At 35.9% G+C, this 23,203-nt stretch overlaps 1 protein-coding gene across 1 annotated transcript in view; it reads left to right on the forward strand.

Annotated features, from left to right (window-relative positions):
* IL1RAPL2 (interleukin 1 receptor accessory protein like 2) overlaps positions 1-23,203 on the forward strand; it is a 570,279-nt gene that overhangs the window by 521,030 nt on the left and 26,046 nt on the right. Inside the window, exon 6 of the mRNA XM_055106207.1 lies at positions 20,035-20,180. Within this exon, the coding sequence (XP_054962182.1) occupies positions 20,035-20,180 (146 nt within the window). The remainder of the gene's footprint in view (positions 1-20,034; positions 20,181-23,203) is intronic.

Consider the following 23,203-nt stretch of genomic DNA (forward strand, 5'->3'; position numbering starts at 1 on the left):
ATACTATTTTTATTGCCAAATAGTATTCCATTATGTGATTATACAAAAATTACTCTTCTATTCACCTGTTGATGGACGACATTTGGGTTGTTTCCAATTAGGACTATTATGAAGAAATCTGCTAGGAACATTCATATACATATCTTTGTATGCACATATATTTTCTTTTCTCTTGCCTGAATAGCTAGACATGGTGTACTTGAATTATATAGTAGACATAAATTTAATTTTTAATTTATTCTTTAAATAAAATTTAAATCATTTTTAAACAAACTTTTTTAGAATAATTTTTGATTTATAGGAAAATCATGAGGATAGTATATAGAGTTCCTATATACCCCATACCCCGTTTCCCCAATTATCGACATCTTAGGTTCTTATGGTACCTTTGTACCATAAGAATACTGCTCATGTCTAGGTATTCAGGCAAGAGAAAAGGAAATATATGTGCATACAAAGACAAGTATATGAATGGTCATAGCAGCTTTCTTCATAATCATCCAAATTGGAAACAATCCAATGTCCATCAACAGGTGAATAGATGAGCAAATTGTTGTATAGTCATATAATGGAATATACTTGGCAATAAAAAAGGAATGGGCCAGGAGCGGTGGCTCATGACTGTAATCCTAGCACTTTGGGAGGCCGAGGTGGGTGGATCACCTGAGGTCAGGAGTTCAAGGCCAGCCTGGCCAACATGGTGAAACCCCGTCTCTACTAAAAATACAAAAATTAGCTGGGCATGGTGGCAGGCACCTGTAATCCCAGCTACTCGGGAGGCTAAGACAGGAGAATTGCTTGAACCCGGGAAGCAGGGGTTGCAGTAAGCTGAGATCATGCTATTGCACTATAGCCTGGGTGACAAGAGTGAAACTCCATCTCAAAAAAAAAAATCAAAATTAATACATTGTTATTAACTAAAGACATTTCTTTACACACCTTTCTTTAGTTTTTGCGTACTATCCCTTTTGTTCTGCAGGATTATTTAACTTTTTAAGAATCTGCCTAACTGTATTCCAAACTGGTTATAATTTTACAAAAGAAAAGTGAGGCACTGCTACTCTCTCCAGCAGCAAATGATTAGAGTTGGTAGGAGACAAAACATATATACATGAGTTGGATAAATTGTGAACAAGCCACCATATTAGGGGCCGAATGAGTCAACCAGCTAGGAAATGCTATAGGAAGACAACCTTTCAGGACTTGCAAAATGACATTGTTTAACTGATTTTGTTACATCCTGTTTCTCCACCAAATCCCCCAGTAAAATAACTATATTAGCAGTGACGGAAAGTTCCAGGAAATTTATTTTGAAAATTTCACAAGACCCTACTAGCTAACTAAAGTCACCTTCATAGAAGTGCCAACAAAAAGGCAGAAATTCCCAGCCTGGGACTACAGGCACATACCACCATGCCTGGCTAAGATACAGTCACTCATTTTGTAATATAGTCATGAGTTGCCTAATGATGGGGATACGTTCTATGTAATACATTATTAGGTGATTTCATTATTGTGCAAACATCATCGAGTGTACATATACAAACCTATATTATAGCCTACTACACACCTAATCTACATGATATAGCCTATTGCTCCTAGGCTACAAACCTGTACAGCATATTATTGTACTGAATACTGTAGGCAACTGTAACACAATGGTAATATTTGTGTATGTAAATATATCTAAACAAAGGAAAGGTACAGTAAAATACAGTGTTATAATCTTATGGGGCTACCTTTGTATATGCAATATATCATTGACTAAAATGTCATCATTCCACTTCATATGTCTTGTGTGATCCATGATCTATTTGGAAGCTTGTGTGGTTTCTATAATTCTTTCAGTCTAGAGCCATTTATGCTAATACAGGAACTAATTAACCATGTCTTCTAGCCTCCAAAGTCCTTGAAACAAAGCATACAAGATTTTATACAGCACAGCAAATTGGAACAAATCCAGCATTTTAATAGAAAAAAATTGCTAATCATACTGTTTAGGTGAACCAAGAGAAGATTCACATTTTTTCATAACCCATATATTTTCTCCATAAGGAAGAGTTCTGACGGCAGGATACTGAGAATTTTTCATTAGGGGATTCCTCTCAAAGGCATTTCTAGAAACAAAATTTATTTCTGGATGCATGGCCCTTATTCAGTGCTGTCTCTGTCTGTACAAGACATTGTTAAAAAATACCTTAGACTGGGGTAATTTATAAACAACAGAAATGTATTAGTCAAAGTTCTGGAGGCTGGGAAGTCAAGATCAAGATGCCTGTAGATCCAGTGTCTGGAAAGGGCCTGTGATGGCTGGGGTAGCCCTGAAAATCTCTAGAATTCCTTCTTCTATCATCCTAATGAATACCCTCTGGCTTCCTTATATCTATACTAATCTTATCAAATGTTTTCTTGGCCACATTCTTGGTGTTCCCTATTTAACACACTCTTTCATTCTTTGCAACATGGCTGGGCTGAGAATGTCCCAAATCTTTAAATTCTGCTTCCCTTTTGATTATAAATTTCATCTTTAATTCATTTTCTTCTCTCATTTTACCATAGGCAATCAAGAGAAGCCATGCCCCACCCTCAGTACTTTGCTTAGCAATTTCTTTCACTAAATATCCTATTGCACCATTCACACGTTCTACCTTCCACAAAGCACTAGGACATGAAGAAAATTCAGCCAAGTTCTTTGCCACTTTATAACGAGGATGGCCTTCACTTCAGTTTTCAATAACGTGTTTCTCATGTAAGTCTGAGCCCACATAAAAATGGCCTTTACTGTCCATATTTCTATCAATATTCTGATCATGACCACTTAAGTAATCGCTGAGAAGATTGAAGCTTCCTCTACAGTTCTCCTCTTCTATTGAACCCTCACCAGAATTGCTCCTTACAGTTAGTTCATGTTGATATAGGCTTTTTCTAGCCTGCTCCTCCAAACTATTCCAGCCTCTGTTCATTACAAAGTTCCAAAGCCATTCCACATTTTTTGGTATTTTTTTTAACCAGAGCACCCCACTGTCAGCACCAATTTTTGTCTTAGTCCATTTGGGATTCTATAACAAGATACCTTAAATGGGTAATTTAAAAACAACAAAAATTTATAGCCCACAGTTCTCAAGGCTGGGAAGTCCAAGATCAATGTGCTGGCAGATTAAGTGTCTGGTGAGGGCCTGTTCCTCGTGGATGGAACCTTCTGTGTGTCCTCACATGGCAACAAGGGCAAGGGAACTCATTCATGCTTCTTTTATAAGGGCACTAATCCCATTCATGAGTGGGGAGCCTTCATGATTTAATCACTTCTCAAAGGCCCCACCTCTTAATACTATCACGATGGATATTAGGTGATAGCATATGATTTTTGGGAGACCACAAACATTTAGACCATAGCAAGGGCATTGCTTTGGGCCCATTTAAAAATTGAATCATAGCTCTTGTGTTGTGCACACATTTCAAAATTGCATTGTGTAATATAACCAAGCAGTGAGGATGTAAATAAATAGCTCTCAGGCAGTTGACTTGTGGAGAAGCTTCCCCAGAGGCACTGAGTCTGGCAGGAGAACTAGCCCCTCTGCCTAGGTTCTCAATTTCCTGTGCAGCAGCTTGATCCTAGAAATGTGTGTTACAACTTTTTATTTCTTAGTTTGCCACAGAGGAATAGAGGACTTAAAACAATACCTAGTAAAAAAAGCTTAGATATTTACTGAGAGCTTGATGAGATAATGTCACTTGGACTTCAGTAAGTATAACGTCTGTACTCAGCATTTCCCCTGCTGCTTGAATAGCATTTTAGATCAAATCCTGTCTAACATTTTGGAGTTCTCATTTGTTTGCTCTCTGGGTCAGTTTCACCACTGTGGTCCCGAGCCTCTCCTGATTTTCAGCCCATTGCCAAAGCACTTAGACCCCACTTTGGGCATACAGATTCCCCTTTATCTCCCTTTAAGCAGAGATTGGCACAGTTCTCCCATGCCTCTGATGTTGCTAAGAGACTAAGCCACAAGGAAATCTGAACCCAAATGTGGTAACCATTCACAACTGCTAATCTATCCCACACAACTGCATCACAACCCTTTCACTAACTCCAGAAGATATAATTTATAGAGATGGTAAAATAATTTTATGTGTGCAGTAACATAAGATGTAATTGTACAAGTTTGGTTATTTATTTCTACAATTTTAAAATCATTCCAACAATCTGCTCTCTGCCAAGCTCTACCATGTTTATTCAGAGAAGTCAAATAATTATTTCGAGGAAACCTAGTAGGAATCATAAGGGGAAGACTTCTTACTTTCTGTCCTTCTGTTAAAGCTTAATGGGAACTGCTGCAAAGGAGGATCAGAGAGTACCCGCACAATGTCCTTTGGGGATAATGATTCTAGGAAGGCCACCTCAGTCCTGTACCACTACAGAACTTCCTTCTAATCAATCTTACAAGAGGCTTGAGAATTTTGTTTTAAAGAATTTGCTAGTGAGGTATGTATTCTACATAGCTAATTTAAAAAGTCAGAAAAATTGAACCAGTCCTATTAAATAAGAAATAATAGTATTATAGATTGCCTACAGGGTTACGCATTGCATCTGATTGTCAAAAAAGACTCCACGAATTTCAAGACAATTGCTTTGTCCCAACAGAGAGTCATTTTCAATTATAAATCTCACTTTACAAATCGCCCTATCAATACCTAATGTTTTCTTCCTCAGGCAATACTATAAAACAGTTTACCAAATCTTTTCTAAGTCTTGACCTGAAAAACATATTCAATTTATCTTAAGGTTTTCAGAAAAGCTTACTAAAATGCAAATAATTTTATTTACCTTCAGTTCCTGAAAGGCTGTGAGCTGAATATGGTCTTTGCTGGTTTGTTTTAGTTTTGGTTTCTTCACTGCTGCTTTTTACCACTTTCTGGTCTTCTGTTTCATTCCTTTACCTTAACATCCTCTCCTTGCATGACTGAAATGCTCTAATAAAGAGGGAAGGTGATATAAGCATGAAAATTTTTATTCTTAAAATAAGGTGAGTCTATCTTAAAGACCAAAACTAACCTAATAATGACCCACTCTTTTTAAAAAGCAATATGGAGCTGTGAATATGTTGTTTGTCCCTAAAATACAGAGGAAATAATTGGACTCCCAGGCAGTCCTAGGGAAAATGATGAGATGTATTTTGGCAACTTCTCACACAATTTTTAATGTCTTGAAGGACCCCACATGTCCTTGGTTTTCCCAAAGTTGAGCTTCAAAAAAGTATTTTCCTTTCTTCTACTCTCAGCTCATCCTACTGGAAGAAGAAATACAGATCAATCACTTTGCTTTAATTTAAATAGGTTTCAAATCTCATCACACCTGTATGTGAATGTACACATTATAAACAGCATAGTTTTACCTAGGGCCGTCCTTAATTTCTAGTTAACTAAAGGTACATTTTTGAAGGAGTGGTGAATACTATTCATGATTCCAGGGTTGGTCTTATCCTTGATCTATGCATAAAATACTAAAAGCCTACCTAAAACATGTTTGTTGTTTCTCTTCATTTATTGAGCAGATTTTAGATGCTCAGTCTCAACTATGTTGTGTTGGGTTGTAAGCTACTCTAGACAAAAACCTATAATTAGTAAATAATAATAATAATAATCCCAGTTCATCCTTTTATAGTACACTGCATATTGCAAAAGCATTTCACATCTTAAAACATATTGGATACTCATAATAACCATCTGAGATAAATACTATTAGCTTTATTTTGCAGATAAAGAAACTGAAGTTTAGAGACTGAGGAAGAGCTGCTGCCCTTTAGTGATTGAGGGTTCCTATAGGGCTAGACTGAATTCATCAAAGCTAGCAAGAATCCTCAATTGTCCAGAATGTTTTGTTGTACTCCAGATTTAGACTATAAAAAGTCAAAATCTGTCGGGGACTGAAAGAGTGAAAATCAGTGTGGACTGAGAATAAGCAGCCCTGCTATTAATCAGGCTGGGAGGACAGACAGATAAAGCCAGCTGCAAAGTTAGCAGAAAACACTGTTTCTCCCAAGGTCATGCAGCAGTTGTAAAATGCCATAATGACCCCCTCCTCCTTTGAGTGACTACTGCTTTCTTACCAGTGATGCCCCAAACCTGCTTTGCTGCTTACATTAACTACCAGGGATACCCAACTGCTAAGCTATCCTTGCCCCATAAGAGAACCCAGTCCCTAGTTAACCCCCATTTTTTCCAATCCTGCCTCAGAAACTCCAACCAATCCAGGATTTACCCCTGCTTCCCTAAAACCTCATCAGAATCTTTCACTGTAAATGTAAACATTACAAAACTTTCTTCCTTCCTTCAATCAAGGATTAATCCATAGTTCCTCTAGAATGCCCCTCCCTCAATGCATTGAGCCAATAAATCTGATTTTGTCAGACTCTGGGCATGATGCTGGACTTGGAGTAATAATGCTTGAATGGGGGGGGGGAGCAAATAACACCAAGAAAGAGATCTTGTTTAATTGAACATTTTAATTTTTTTAAACATACCTCCCATCCTTAATTTTATCAATCATCATTCCTGGACAATGATTACTCATACTCAGGATAATGACCCAGAAACTCTGCAAGATACCTAGCCATCAAAGGAGGACTCAGAATAGTTCAAGGGACCATTTACGATGAATGAAAATTGGTCTTAGACATTTTATAATTATTTACCTCAATTAAGAAACCAACAGGACTTTCTATTTAAATTTCAGGTGAACAGAAAATTCAATTAGCCAGAATTTCCATCCCTGAGCAATTCCACTAACCAAGATTTCACTAAAATTTCATTGCATTTGTGTTCTTATCTGAATGTTATGTTATCATTCCCTTCAGCATTGCTTATTTTAGTTTATGATCTTTAGGACAGCAGGGAGCACCTACATGTAAATATTAGTACAATGTCTGGTAGAGCAGATTGCTGTTTACAAATAAGTACTTTTTGATAATGAGGACAGCAGAAGTGCTAGTAGTGATATTGATGATATGGGCAGATATTGAAGAGTATAAACTCTCTGGTGGCAGTTCAACATCTTTATAAAAAATTCAAAGTAGCATGTCCCCTGGAAGAAACTGGAAAGTAATTTGGAATCTGCCTGCTAATAAAGTATTTACTTGTTTACTTTCTCCTTTTATTGCCTTAGTTAAATTTATTAGAGGAAGTCAATAATGAGAAATAATGCACAGTAGTTTGAGACGGTATTTGTTTATTAATACTTCCCAGCTTACCACATTGCCAGGCATATATAACTTTTAAAACATCTGTTTAATGGCATTGAATTGTACTAAAATGTGTTAATATAGTGTCTTGCTAGCATTACACACACACTGTAATTTTTAGAGCAGATTTAAGTTCACAACAAAATTGAGTGGAAAGTACAGAGTTCCCATATTACCCACAAGACTCCCCCCATTATCAATATCCAGCACCACAGTGGTGCATTTGTTGTAATCCATGAACCTATATTGACACATCCTGATCACCCAACATCTATAGTTTACATTTAGATTTCACTCCTAATGTTGTACCATCTATGGGTTTCAACAGATGTATGATGACATGTATCCACCATTACAGTATCATACAGATGAGTTTCACTGCCCTAAAAATCTTCTGTGTTCCACTTTATTTATCTCTCCCTCTCCCAAAACTCCTGGCAACTCCTTATCTTTTTACTGTCTCCGAAATGTTGCCTTCTCCGAAATTTCAATAGTTGAAACCACACAGTATATAGCCTTTTCAGAGTGGCTTCTTTCACTTAGTAATATGCATTTAAGGTTCCTACATGTCTTTTCATGACAAAATACTTTTAAAAATGCATTCATTTATTCAATGTGCCTTTGTTGAGTTTTCTTAATGCTACCAGCACCATGCTAGTTGCTAGTGGTACAAAAATTAAAGCTACAGCACACCCTAAACAAGTAGTTCCAGTAAAACACCTTTTGAAGAGGCAAAGGAGATTTATTTATTTAATAAGCTTTATTTTTCACAAATAGATTTAGGGTTACAAAGAAGTTAACAGATAAGAGGATACATTTTTTTTTTGAAGAGTTGAGCAGAAAGTACAGAGAACTCTCATATAGCCCCTTTGCCTCTCCCAGTTTCCCATTTTGTTAATGTCTTGACTTAGTGTGGCACATTTATTACAATTAATGAAACACTATACATTATTGTTAAAGTCCATGGTTGATAGTAGAGTTCATTCTTTGTGTTATACAGTTCTATGGTTTTTGACAAATGTAAAATATCATGTATCCACCATTACTGTATCATACAGAATAGTTTCACTGTCCTAAATATCCCAGAGCTTTGTCTATTCATCTCTCCCTTTCTCCTCAAAAACTCTTGGTAACCAATGATCTTTTTAGTCTTTATAGTCTTTATAGTTTTGCCTTTTCCAAAATGTCATAAGTTTGGAATCCTACAGTATGTAGCCTTTTCAGACTGACTTCTTTCACTTAATATATGCATTTAAGGTTTTTCCATGTAGTTCTGTGGCTTGATGGTTAATTTCTTTTTATCAATGAATAATATTTTATTGTGTGGATGTACCACAATTGTTTACCCATTTACCTATTGATTGACATATTGGTTATTTCCAAGTTTTGGCAATTATGAATGAAGCTGCTATAAACACTTGTGCAAGTTTTCGTGTAGCTATAAAAAGTATGATTAATGCATCATACTGTAAGACAATGTTTAGCTTTTTAAGTAACTGCCAAAATATCTTTCAAAGTGGCTGTACCATTTTGCATTCCCACCAGCAATGGATGATAATTTCTATTGCTTCACATCCTTGCCAAAATTTGATGTTGTCAGTAATACTGGGTTTCAGTCATTCTAATAGGTGTGTAGTGTATGTCATTGTCTAAATTTAAAATTCCCTAATGACATATGACATTGAGCATATATTCAGATGCTTATTTGTTATCTGTGTATCTTCTTTGATTAGGTGTCTGTTCAGAACTTTTGCCCATTTTTAAATTAGGTTGTTAGTTTTTTTATGGTTGAGTTTTAAGAGGTTTTTGTGAATTCCATGTAGAAGTTTCTTAATCGGTATATGTTTTGCATATATTTTCTCCCATTTTATGGCTTAGCTATTTATTCTTTCAACTGTTTTTTCACAAAACAGATGTTTATAATTTTAATAAAGTCCAACTTATCAATTGTTTTTTTCATGGACTACATTTTTGTCGTTGTGTCTAAAATTTTATCAGCAAACACACAAATGAGAAAGAGAAAGAACACAAATATTACCAGTACAGAAAACAGAAAACCACCAAACCACAATATAAAAAAGCAAGAGACAAAGGAAGGAAGGAAGGACAGAAGGAAGGAAGGAAGGAAGGAGGGAGGGAGGGAGGGAAGGAAGGAAGGACAGAAGGAAGGAAGGAGGGAGGGAGGGAGGGAAGGAAGGAAGGAAATACAAAACAACCAGAAAGTAATTACAAGATGACAGGAATAAGTCCTTACATATTAATAATAACCTTGAATGTAAACAAATTAAATATCCCACTTAAAAGATATAGATTGGCTGAATGAATTTTAAAAGTAACCTAAATATATTCTGCCTAAAAGAAACACATTTCACCTGTAGAGACACATATAGACTAAAAGTAAAGGGATGGAAAAAAATATTCCATGGAAAAGGAAATGAACAGTAAGCAAAAGTGGCTACATGTATATCAGATAAAACAGACTTTAAGTCAAAAACAGTAAAAAGAGACAAAGAAGGTCATTATATAATGATAAAGTGATCAATTTGGTAAGGGATATAGCAATGGCAAACATTTGTGCACCTAACACAGGAGCACCCAGATATATAAAGCAAATATTTTTAGATCTAAAAGGAGAGATAGACATCAATAAAATAATATCTGGGGACTTCAGCACTCCACTCTCAAAAATAAATAAATTATCTAGACAGAAAACAACAAAGAAACGTTAGATTTAAACTGCACCTTAGACCTAGTGGATCTAATAGACAATTGCAGAATGTTTCATCCAGCAGCTGCAGAATATACATTCTTCTCATCAGCATATCAACATTCTCAAGAATAGACCATATGTTAGGACACAAAACAAGTCTCAACAAATTTTTTAAAATTGAAATCATATCAAGTATCTTCTCAGACCACAATGGACTAAAACTAGAAATCAATAACAAGAGGAGCTTTGAAATCTGTAGGAATACATGGAAATTAATCAACATGTCCCTGCACAATGACTGAGTCAATGAAGAAATTAAGAAATAAATTTAAAAAGTCTAGAAACAAATGAAAATGGAAACAAAACATACCAAAACCTGTGGGATACAGCAAAAGCATTACTTGTTTATAGGTATAAATTTGTAGTAAATACAGTTAAAAGTTTATGCTTACATCAAAAAGTAGAAAGATTTGAAACAAACCACCTAACAATGCACCTCAAGGAACTGGAAAAGCAAGAACAAGCCAAACCCCAAATTAGTAGAACGAAAGAGTAGAGATCAGAGTAGAACTAAACAAAATAGACACTCAAAAACTACAAAGGATCAACAAAATGAAAAGTTATTTTGAAAAAATAAACAAATTTGATAAACCACTAGCTAGACTAACCAAGAATAAAAGAAAGAATACCCAAATAAACAAAATTAGAGATGAAAAAGGAGACATTACAACTGATACCACAGAAATACAAAAGATTATCAGAAACTACTATGAACAACTATGTACTAATGAACCCGAAAACCTAGGGGAAATGGATAAACTCATGAATAAATATAACCTACCATGATTGAATAAAAAAGAAAGTGAACCCGAACAGACCAATAGCAAGTAATGAGATTGAATCAGTAATGTCTCCCAACAAAGAAAACAGTATAAAGACTTCTTAAAAAAAACAAAAAGAGAAGTACCATATGATCCATCAATCCCACTACTGGGTATTTATCTAAAGAAAATGAAATTAGTATCTCAAAGGCATAACTGAACCCCCATGTTTATTGAAGCACTATTGACAATAGCAATAATATGGAATCAACCTAAGTGTCCATCAATGAGTGAATGGATAAAGAAAATGTAGTATATTTGCACAGTGGAATCCTATTCTGCCATAAAAAGAATGAAATTATGTCATTTGCAGCAACATGGATGGAACTCGAAGTCATTATGTTAAGTGAAATAAGCCCTGTACTCACTTATATGTAGGAAGTAAAAACAATTGATTTCATGAAGGTAGAGATTAGAATGATGATTACCAGAGCCTGGGAAGGATGTGAGTGTGGGGCTTGGGGGAGGAAGAGAGGTTGGTTAATGGAAACAAACATATAGTTAGATAGAAGGAATAAGTTCTGATGTTCAGTAGTAGAGAAGGGTGACTGTAGTTAACAACAATGAATTATATGTTTCAAAATAGCTGAAAGTGAGGACTTGAAATATTCTCAACACACTGAAATGATAAATGCTCAAGGTGATGTATATCCTAAATACCCTCAGTTGATTATTGCACATTCTGTATATGTAACAAAATATTAAATGTACAACATAAATTAAAAATATTATGTATTAATAGAAAATAAAGTGATTATTGATATAGCTGGTTAAACATCTACTATATTTATAATGGTTTTTTTATTCATTGCTCTTATTATTTGTTTCCTTTTTTGTTCTCCATGCTTTTTCTGCCTTCTCTGGTTTTAATTGAGCATTTTATATTATTCTATTTTTTCTTCTCTCTTAGCATGTTATATGGTTTGCTTCTTTGTACTCACCAAATCTCATGTGGAATTGTAATCCCCATTGTTGGAGGTGGGGCTGGTGGGAGGTGATTGGATCATGGGAGTGGTCCTTCATGAATGGCTTAGCACCATCCCTTTTGTGCTGTTCTCATGATAGTGAGTGAGTTATTGTGAGATCTGGTTGTTTAAAGTGTGTAGTGTGCACCTCCCCACCCCTCTCTTCCTCCTACTCCTGCTATGTGAGGATGCCTTGCTCTGTGTTTGCCATTCCCTGTGAGTAAAAGCTGCCTGAGGGCTCCCCAGAAGCAGATGCTTCTGTACAGCCTGTGGAACAGTGAGCCAATAAAACTTTTCTTATTAATTTTACCCAGTCTCTGATATTTCTTTATAACAATGTGAGAATGAACTCAAACAGCATATCAATTATATTTTCAAATTTTTAATTGTATCTCTAGAGTTTGCAAAATACATTTCTAACTAATCTAAGTCCACTTCCAAATAACACTATACCATGTCACAAGTAGTGCTGGTGCATGATAATGGAGTATTTCCAATTCCACCATTTTTTAACATTTCTGTCATTAATTTGCCTATTTATAAGCTATAATTACCAAATACATGATTGCTATTATTTTGAACAAACTGTTGCCTGTTAGATACGGAATAAGAATAATAAAATAAAATATTTTATTTTGATTTATCCCTGCTCTAACACTATTCTTTATGTGGATCCAAATTTCTGATATATATCACTTTCATTTTCTCTGAAAATCCTTTAACAGTTTTTCCAACACAGGTTGACTGGTGACAAATTCCCTGTTTTAGTTTGTCTGAGAAAGTCTTTATTTATCCATCACTTTTGAAGGATAATTTAACTATATATCACATTCTAGGTTTGTAATTGTTTTATTTCAACACTTTAAATATTTCACCCCACTCTCTTCTTGCTTGCATGATTTTTACAGAGAAGTCTGATGAATTTCCTATTCTTGTTTATCTATAGGTGTGGTGGGTATTTCTTTTTACCCCTCTGGCTTCTTTCGAGATTTTGTCTTTAATTTTATGCAGTTAGAAAATGATATGCCTAGGTGTAGGTTTTTTGGTATTTATTCTGCTTTGTGTTCTTGGAGCTTCCTTCATTTGTAGTTTGGTGTCTGTTAATAATTTTAGAAAATTTTCCAAGCTTATTAATTAAATATTTCTACTGTTCCTTTCTTTTATTTCTGGTATTTATTATATGCATATTACTTCTTTTGTAATTGTTCCTAAACTCTTGGACACTTTTTACATTATTTTTTGTCCTTTTTTCTCTTTGAATTTCAGTTTAGGAGGTTTCTATTGACATATCTTCAAATGCATTGATTCTTTCGTTGGCTGTAAACATATTTTGATTTCTAGAGTTTCCTTTTGATTTTTTTCTTAGAGTTTCCATCTCTGGTTACCTTACTAATTTGTTGATATATGTTGTCCACTTTTTTCATTGGAGCCCTTAATATATTAATCATAGTTATCTTATATTTCCAGTTTGGTAATTTCAAAATCTCTGCCATATCTGAGTCTGGTTCTGAATGTTTGCTTTGTCTCTTCAAACTGTGGGGATTTTTTGTTTTGTTTTGCTTTGCTTTGCTTTTTAATATGCCTTGTTACTTTTTTGTTGAAAGCCAGATATGATGTATTGGGTAAAAGTAACTGAAGTAAATAGGCTTTTAATGTGAGATTTTATGTTTATCTGACTAAAAGTTAGACTGTGTTTACTCTTTGGTATAGCTATAGGTGTCAGAGGCTGAAATTGCCTCTAGTGTTTTTGTTCTTGTCTCCACTGTCTTGTTTGAATTTTCCTCGAGATTACTTCTTAAATAGGGCCTGAGCTTTGCAGGTTTTTTTTTTCAAATAAAATCCCTTATTATTATACAGGAGCCTGATTGATGTTGTGGAACATATTTCAAAATTCTATGATGTCACTGCCTTTAGTGAGCTTGTGCCCCTGGTATGTTACCTTCATAAGTGTTTCTTAGCTTCCCCCATCCCTTTAGGTGAGAGGAAAGCTAGAGTAGTCATTTCCCTTCTCCCAGGTGGGCTAGGCTTTGGTAAAACCTAAGTAGTTTAGGTCATGATAAAGTGGTTTCCCTTGAGAGCAAGCTTTAAAAAAAAGAAAAGAAAAGAAAAGAAACAGGATCTTGCTCTGTCACCCAGGCTGGTGTACAGTGGCACAATCATAGCTCACTGCAAACTCTAACTCCAAGGTTCAAGTGATTCTCCCACCTCAGCCTCACTGGGAATACAGGTGCACACCATCAAGCCTGGCTAATTTTTTAAAATTATTATTTGTAGATATGGGGTCTTGCTATGTTTCCCAGGCTGGTCTTGAACTCCTGGCCTCAAGTGATCCTCTAGCCTTGGCCTCCCAAGGCCGAGAATTATAGGCATGAACCACTACATTGAGTCAACAAGCATTTTTAAAAGGAGGACAAAGTGCTCTGGGCTCATTTTAAAATGGTCACTTTTCCCTTTCCCCCTGCCAGAAGCATAAGGGAACCTTTTTCCAACCTTCACAGTAAGAACTTAGTAGCGCTTATGTAGGCAAAACTCACAAAATTGTGGGGTCCCCCTAAATATAGGTCTCATGGTGTTTTTAACTCTCAAGATAGTTCATGGTGGGTCTCCAGGAATTTATCTATTACATTATAAGTGTTTGTGGTGGTACTGGCTTTGCTCCTGGGGATCTCATTCCAGTATGCTGTGATTCTCTGCATTTGCCTTTCTCTCAACTTTCTGGGGCAGAAGTTTGCCCTGTGACTTGTTATTTGAGGGATTTAAGAAAAGTTGATAATTTTCAGTTTGTTCACTTTTTTCTTTTTGTGAGAATGAGAGGAACAATTTCCAAACTCTTTATAGTATTAATTTGTACTAATAGTACCAATCTAAATAAAATTTTGGAATATAGTGATGTCAGTCACCTGAACTGGTTACTTTCTATTGTACCAGTGTTCACTGCTACTATAACTTGCCTTTAATGTTAATATTTAGACCCCTCTGGTTACTACCCCTCCCTCACTTGCCATGGATGCATGCATATGTGCAAACTCATCAAGTTGTATATATTAAATAAGTGAGTTTTTTGTATATCTATTGTTTCAATAATCAGTTTAAAATGTATGTGGTTCTTACCCTCCCACATAATATCAATACTTGGAATGAGATACTTCTAAGGTCATATGAAATATATCCCAGGATTCCTCCCTTATAACCTCTACTCTGAAACCAGTCTCTTTAATACCTCTCTTTCACACATTCTGCAAAAACCTACTCTTGTCTTCTATTCTGGAAAACCCTCCCTTCTTTTCATTTAGTGAGAATTTTCTTAAGCATTTTTTGGATAACTTAGTCAACAGACATACTGTTGTAAGCATGAGTATACCACCCTGCTTTGCCTTATTCTTTCTGTAATTTTCTGCAACTGTGTACATCGTGTCTCCTCATTTAAATTTTAAAGTTTAATGGAAGAAGGGACCACATCTTTTAATGTTTCTATTTCTTGTATGCCAAATATATAGCCCAGAGCCAGGCACTTACTAAATATTGGAAAAGAATCATTTATGGATTGTTATACTCTTCACAGAATTAGAAAAAACTATTTAAAAATATATATGGAATCAAAAAAGAGTCCGAATAGTCAAGGCAATCCTAAGCAAAAAGAACAAAGCCCGAGACATCACATTACCTGACTTCAAACTATACTACAAGAATATAGTAGCCAAAATAGCATGGTACTGGTACAAAAACAGACACATAGACCAATGGAACATAATAAGCAATGCCACCAATCAACAACCATCTGATCTTTGACAAAGTTGACAAAAACAAGCAATGAGGAAAGGACTCCCTATTAAATAAATGGTGCTGGGATTATTGGGTAGCCATACACGGAAGATTGAAACTGGACTCCTTACACCATATACAAAGATCAACTCAAGATGAATTAAATACTTAAGTGTAAAACCAAAAACTATAAAAATCCTGAAAGACAACCTAGGAAATAGCATTATAGACATAGAATCTGGCAAGGATTTCATGACAAAGATGCCAAAAGCAATTGCAACAAAAACAGAATTCGAAAAATGGGACTAATTCAATGAAGGAGCTTCTGCACAGAAAAAAAAAAAAAACTATCAACAGAGTAAACAGACAACCTACAGAATGGGAGAAAATATTTGCAAACTATATATCTGACAAAGGACTAATATCCAGAATCCATAAGGAACTTAAAAAAATTAAAAACAAAAAAAAAAACTCCATAAAAAAGTGGGCAAAGAACATGAACAGACACTTTTCCAAAGAAGACATACATGCAGCCAAACAAGCATATGTAAAAATGCTCAACATCACTAAGCATTAGAGAAATGATAATCAAAACCACAACAAGATACCATCTCACACCATTCAGAATGGCCATTATTAAAAAGTCAAAAAATAGCAGATGTTGGTGAGGTTGCAGAGAAAGGAGAGTGCTTGTACACTGCTGGTGGGAATGTAAATTAGTTCAGTCATTGTGGAAAGCAGTTTGGCAATTTCTCAAACAACTTAAAAGAGAATTATCGTTCAACTCAGTAATCTCATTATTGGATTATTGGGTATATACCCAAGGGAATATAAATTGTTCTACCATAAAGATGCATGCATGGCTATGTTCACCACAGCAATATTCACAATAGCAAAGACATGGAATCAACTTAAATGCCCATCAGTGGTAGACTGGATAAAGAAAATGTGCTACATATACACCATGGAATAGTACACAGCAATAAAAAAGAATGAGATCATGTTCTTTGCAGCAACATGGATGGAGCTGGAAGCCATTATCCTAAGTGAACTAACACAGGAACAGAAAACCAAATACCACATGTTCTCACTTATAAGTGGGAGCTAAATATTGAGTACATTTGAACACAAAGAAGGAAACAACAAACACCAGGGCCTACTTGAGAGTCTCGGAGGGTGGCAGGAGGGTACTATGCTTATTACCTAGGTAATAAAATAATCTGTACACCAAACCCCTGTGACAGGCAATTTATAAAACAAACCTGCACATGTACCCCTGAACCTAAAATTAAAATTAAAAATAATATATTTGCTAGAAAATTATGACTGCTCTGTTGAGTGATTTGTAGTCATAAACACCATTTTGATCTTTAATTCCAAAAAACACAAGTCACCTAGGTTTTTCAGGAGCTGATAATTAAGACACCTCATATATATTAATAGATGAACCAAGGATCATTTTTCAAATCCTCTCTCCAGATTCTTTCTGCAGCCTGTGAAGAGCTGTTTTTGGAAACTGCATTAGAAGAAGGAAAGGCTTGGTTTGGAAGAACAGGATCAGCTTTCCACCCTGTGCCTGGCAGAGGCTATGGCTGCCCTCCATGTGAAGCTTCAAATTAAACTGAAGTTGTGGTGCCTACGCAGCTTCTGGAACTACAGGGGGTTCTTCCACAGCAGGTTACACAGAGCTAAAATAATTGAGTGTGGTGTTGTTTACCAACATCAGGGAGAAAAACAGCAAAAGTCAACATAAACCATGAAAGTAGTAAATTCCCAATTTTGTCTTGGTTAGGTACATGTTGGGAAAGAAGAGAAAAAGAGAAACTACAACTTTAGTCAGGAAAAATAAAAACAATTTATAGAAAAACTAACCATAAGATGTGGTCTCCCAAATGCAGTTAAAAAAATTCTTATACTTGTCTGGTTCTGCGATGGTACATAAATGTAAAGGGCTTGAGATTTTAGTATGAGAGACTCAGATTTTAGAAACTCCATTCCACCAACCCAACTTTAAGCCCTTCCTGCTCTCAAATGGGAAGCAGAAGAGGTTAAGCCAAGCCAATCTTAAATGTCAGTAAATGTAAATACAAATATTTTTGGAGTAGCTAAAATACAATCTACCTTCAGATAATGAAATGTTTGTGTTTAATAACATACCTTTACATATGCATAGTGCTATTTACTTTTCAAATCACTTTAACCCATTTTACCCTTACAACAAAGTTAAAGTACATATGGTAGTTATTTTACAGTTTCAAGATGAGTTAAATTAAGGCACCATTGAGTTAATGATTTTGTAAAGACCAAGCCTGAGCTTGTTGTAATTGGGAGGCGGGTACTTAGAGCCCAGTTTTTTTCTGAGCAGTCATGTTTCCAATTTTATGCTGAGTGCCAGTAAGTCATAGGGATATTCCCTGCATTTATAACCAGGTGTCCAAAAAGAAGATGAGAATTACTTCTGCTTCTCCAATTTCCCATCTAAAATATTTCATGATTGAAAAATATATGTATTTAAGAACCTACTCCAGAGCTAAACTGCAGGGTTGTCACCATGTAGACCCATGATTTGCTCCTTCTTTGGCCAAAGGCAAGAGAAAGAAAAGAAAAGTTGACAGGGTACCCATTTTCATCTCACCCAGAAGGTAGCTGGTCGTTGTTGAGAGTATAACTCTCCAAAGAAACAGGAGGCGCACTCTTCAGGAAATAACCCAAGCAATTCAGCCCCTCTGCAAAGAACATCTGTTCCTGGCCATACAAGATCCTTTGCAGCTTTAAAAAAAGCAAGGCTAGGAGAAAATGTTGCAGAGGGCTTCTCCTGTGAGGGCAGAAAGCAGAGGGACAGATGGGGAGCAGTGTCTGGAGAAATCAGGGTCATGGGGGTGTTAGCATTATTGGGGGATTAGGGCTCAGAGCACATTACTGCATTGGACAAAAGCCAGGAGAAAAGCAGAGAGTAGGCTTCTTACTAATGTATGGAGATAGAAGGCCACTAAAAATCTTCAATTTGCTTCTCATAAGGCAACCATATTCAAGGCCCCCTTCTTTACACCTTTACCTCACTACTGTCAAAACTCTAACCTCTACCACAAAACCTATACTCCTACAGATTTTTTCCCTTAATGCCATGATGCAAAAATCCAATTAGTTTCCATGATCTTAGTTTAGAGCATGGAACCCAGTGTTTCCTCCTTTTCACCATACAAGCCATGTTGACTTTATTTATCAAAGCCTAGTGGCATGTTAATATTTCTTTTTTTTTTAATGCCAGAAATGTTTTACGATTTATTTATTTATTTATTATACTTTAAGTTTTAGGGTACATGTGCACATTGTGCAGGTTAGTTACATATGTATACATGTGCCATGCTGGTGCACTGCACCCACTAACTCGTCATCTAGCATTAGGTATATCTCCCAATGCTATCCCTCCCCCCTCCCCCCACCCCACAACAGGCCCCAGAGTGTGATATTCCCCTTCCTGTGTCCATGTGATCTCATTGTTCAATTCCTACCTATGAGTGAGAATATGCAGTGTTTGGTTTTTTGTTCTTGCGATAGTTTACTGAGAATGATGATTTCCAATTTCATCCATGTCCCTACAAAGGACGTGAACTCATCATTTTTTATGGCTGCATAGTATTCCATGGTGTATATGTGCCACATTTTCTTAATCCAGTCTATCATTGTTGGACATTTGGGTTGGTTCCAAGTCTTTGCTATTGTGAATAATGCCGCAATAAACATACGTGTGCATGTGTCTTTATAGCAGCATGATTTATAGTCCTTTGGGTATATGCCCAGTAATGGGATGGCTGTGTCAAATGGTATTTCTAGTTCTAGATCCCTGAGGAATTGCCACACTGACTTCCACAATGGTTGAACTAGTTTACAGTCCCACCAAGAGTGTAAAAGTGTTCCTATTTCTCCACATCCTCTTCAGCACATGTTGTTTCCTGACTTTTTAATGATTGCCATTCTAACTGGTGTGAGATGGTATCTCATTGTGGTTTTGATTTGCATTTCTCTGATGGCCAGTGATGATGGGCATTTTTTCATGTGTTTTAGCTAGCAGAAGGCAAGAAATAACTAAAATCAGAGCAGAACTGAAGGAAATAGAGATACAAAAAACCCTTCAAAAAATTAATGAATCCAGGAGCTGGTTTTTTTGAAAGGATCAACAAAATTGATAGACCGCTAGCAAGACTAATAAAGAAAAAAAGAGAGAAGAATCAAATAGACGCAATAATATTTCTTTTTGCCAAGTGAATTATTCACTTCTTTTCTTTTCCATCTTATCTTCATGTCAAGAGCCACTTTTTGTGTTTTCTTGTAGAAGGTCCCACCCACACATACACCCAGCCAGGATTCTCCACGCCCATCATCAGAGACCTGTGTGAGCTGTGTGACCATCTGTAGTCTTTGCATGGCTGCTTTCTCCCCAAATCAAGCCAATTCAGCCAAGAATACCGTTTTTATTTCAGGCTTCTCAAAGAGCATCTTGGAGAAAAAGAAGTTGAATTGGCACTCATCTTTGACTCAGTTGTGGAAGCTGACCTGGCGAATTATACCTGCCATGTTGAAAACCGAAATGGACGGAAACATGCCAGTGTTTTGCTGCGTAAAAAGGGTATTTATTTTTATAACTATAACTATGGTTTGCTTAGCTATCAACAACTATTGAAGTTAGAGATATTTCCTGGCTTTATTTTATCATGTAGTGTAAACCTTTATTAACCATTTTGTCTTTTTAAGGAAAGATATTTCTCTTGCTCTGCATATTAGCATAAAATACCTATGATCTTCAATACCATTAGGAAGTGGATAAATGAAATGAAGTATTGTCATATGTTAAATCCAGTGATATAAATTGTACCTTAGTTTTAAGTGTTACATAAAATTTGATATATATTTGACATTCAATATTTTCTCCATATTTTGCCTTCTTATATCTTATATTGCTTAAATGAAATGCAAGAGATTTTATTATTGGATGAGAAACACAGTTGCTTTTTTATTCCCTGACTAAAAAATAAAAAAGTAATAATCCCATATAATATTCTTACAATTGTTATCATAAAAATTATAAACCATATTTTATGATATGACCTGGTATTAAGAGATCTTTATCAGGTGCATATATTTCTAAATATTTTGGCATCCCTTTCTCAAGTTGGTTCCAGACGGGGTGGAAATTGTATATAATGAACAAAGAAAAGAAACTCTAAATTTACATATAAAGGAGATAAAAAACAGATATACGAAAAACAAACAATCTCAGCAGCTAGAGTAGCTTCTGAATTGGCTCTTACCTTGCTATGACTTTTGATTGCTACAAAAGGCTAAATACTTTCTGTATATGTACATCTGGCAAAGGCTTTGCAAATGTAGCAGAACAAATGTTCTCAATCAGTGTTCTTGTTGCCTAGGTTTTAGAGCAATAATAGAACAGATTCAATCAGCAAGGTCACTTAGTTGTACTTCCTGGCCAGGATGGAATTTATATTTTCCAGCCAGCCCTAATACTTGACAATGACCAGCAGCTCTTGAAGAAGCAGAGAGGAATCATTATTCTGAAAATAATGTGTTTATATCTCTAGCACCACTTCGTACTCCATTAGACTTGATTCTATCTTAAAATAAAGGCATATTTAAGTGTAAAGAAGTCTAAAAGAGAAAGTAAAGTCAGAAGACCCAGATTCAGGAGATCCTGGTTCAGTAGGACTGACTTGTCTTATTAGACTCCCTAAACCTTAGTTTTCTTATCTTTAAAATAGGATTAATAATACCTACCTTGCAGAGTCACTTTGAGGTTCAAATAATAATGATATAATGGGTGTGAAATATGCCATGACCAAACAGTCTTTATTATTATACTGAACTTGGATAATTTATCCTAGGTAACCACTTAGGAACCACATGAAGGGCAGGTATTGATCATGCCCAAACACCTTGTGGCAAGGATCACTTTGTTTCTGTTCATCTCAGTCTTATTTCGGGCTTAGAGATCCTCCAATCAGAGCCTGCTGCTATACCTCTGTATCCTCAGAGATATCAACTTGAGCAGTGTCTAGCTAGTAATAAGCACTTAGAACCCATTCTGGTCAAATAAATGGCTAATTTTTTCTTTTATTAATGAAGACTTAGCTGTAGCCAGCACTATGATAGGTGCTGGGGAATAGAATGCTGAATAAGATAGACATACCCAGGTCTTCTTGGAGCTTATACTCTTTGGAGGAGTGAGAATGCAAAGAAAGACCAAGATTAAACATTTTTTAAAATTCCGCAAAAGATACATAGTGTTATAATTAAAAACCTGCTATGAGGAAAAATAATGGGGGGTGTCTTATCAATCAGCCCATGTGGACAGAAATAACCTTATTTGAGTTTTAAAATAAATCCATTTCTCTTTAATAAGTAAAGCAACACAAGGCAGCCCCTAAAAATTTCTAAAAATTTGACACTACAAACCAAGACACACTGTAATACTCTGCTACCACCCAAGGCTTCTACAAGAAAACTGGTCTAAATCATGTTAACTGACAATGTTAATTCTCATCTTCCAAATATTTAAATATTGGAGTTCCCCAGGGTTCAGGTCCCCTCTTCTCACTCATTCAGTAGGTGATTTCATTCTATCTCCATCTCATGGTTTTGCTTACCACTTATATGCTAACAACTCCCAAATTTATATCTAGCCTGGACTTCTCACCTGTATACTCAATTGCCTACTAAACAACTCTTCTTAGAGATCTAGCAGGCATATCAAATTTAGCTTGTCCCAAACAGGATTCCTAATTTCTCCTGCCTACAAACCTGATCCTCCAGTCCCCTTCTCCATCTCCATGACCATTGTTCTAGTTGCTCATGCCAAAATCTTTGGAGTCATTCTTCACTTTCTCTTTTTTCTACTCACATCCTATATCTACTCCACTAGCAAATCCCATGGCTTAACTTTCAAGGCCTATTTAGACTCTGAACACTTTTCCCACCTTCACTACCCACATCCTCTTCTGAGCCACCAGCACCAATTACCTGGATCATGGTAACAGCCTAACTGGTCTCCCTGCTTCCACCCTTTTCCTCTCACAGTCTATTCTTATCACAACAGTCAGAAGGATCATTTAAATATGTAAGTAAGGTCATGTTATTCCCCTGATCAGAACCCTCCATTCACAGTTCCTTCCCTTTCCACTAAGAATGAAATCCCAAATCTTTACCATGTCCTATAAGGCACTACACAATCTGTTCTTACATCTGATCTCATTTTCTACCACAATTTCCCTCATACATTATAACACTAGCCTGCTTTCTGTTTCTCATGTTCACCAAACACAGTCCTGCCTCAGGTCCTTTGCACTTGCTGTTTCATCTGTCTGGAACACTCTTGCCTCCAGCTGTCTCCATGACTCCCTCCTTCCCTTCATACAGATTTCTACTTAAATGTTACCTTCCTCATAGGTATTTTCTGTCCATCCTATATAAAATGATATTACCTTTCATTTTCTTTTTCTTCTAACCTGTCTCTACTTATTTTCGCTTTGTCTATTACTATTGGATATTATATTACATATTTGTTTGCTTCTTGTTTTCTTCCCCCCCACTAAAATATGGAATACTGGAGAACAGGAACTTTTCTTGCTGTATTTACTG

This window comes from Pan paniscus, chromosome X (genome assembly GCF_029289425.2).
Source record: "Pan paniscus chromosome X, NHGRI_mPanPan1-v2.0_pri, whole genome shotgun sequence".
Classification (NCBI taxonomy): Eukaryota; Metazoa; Chordata; class Mammalia; order Primates; family Hominidae; genus Pan; species Pan paniscus.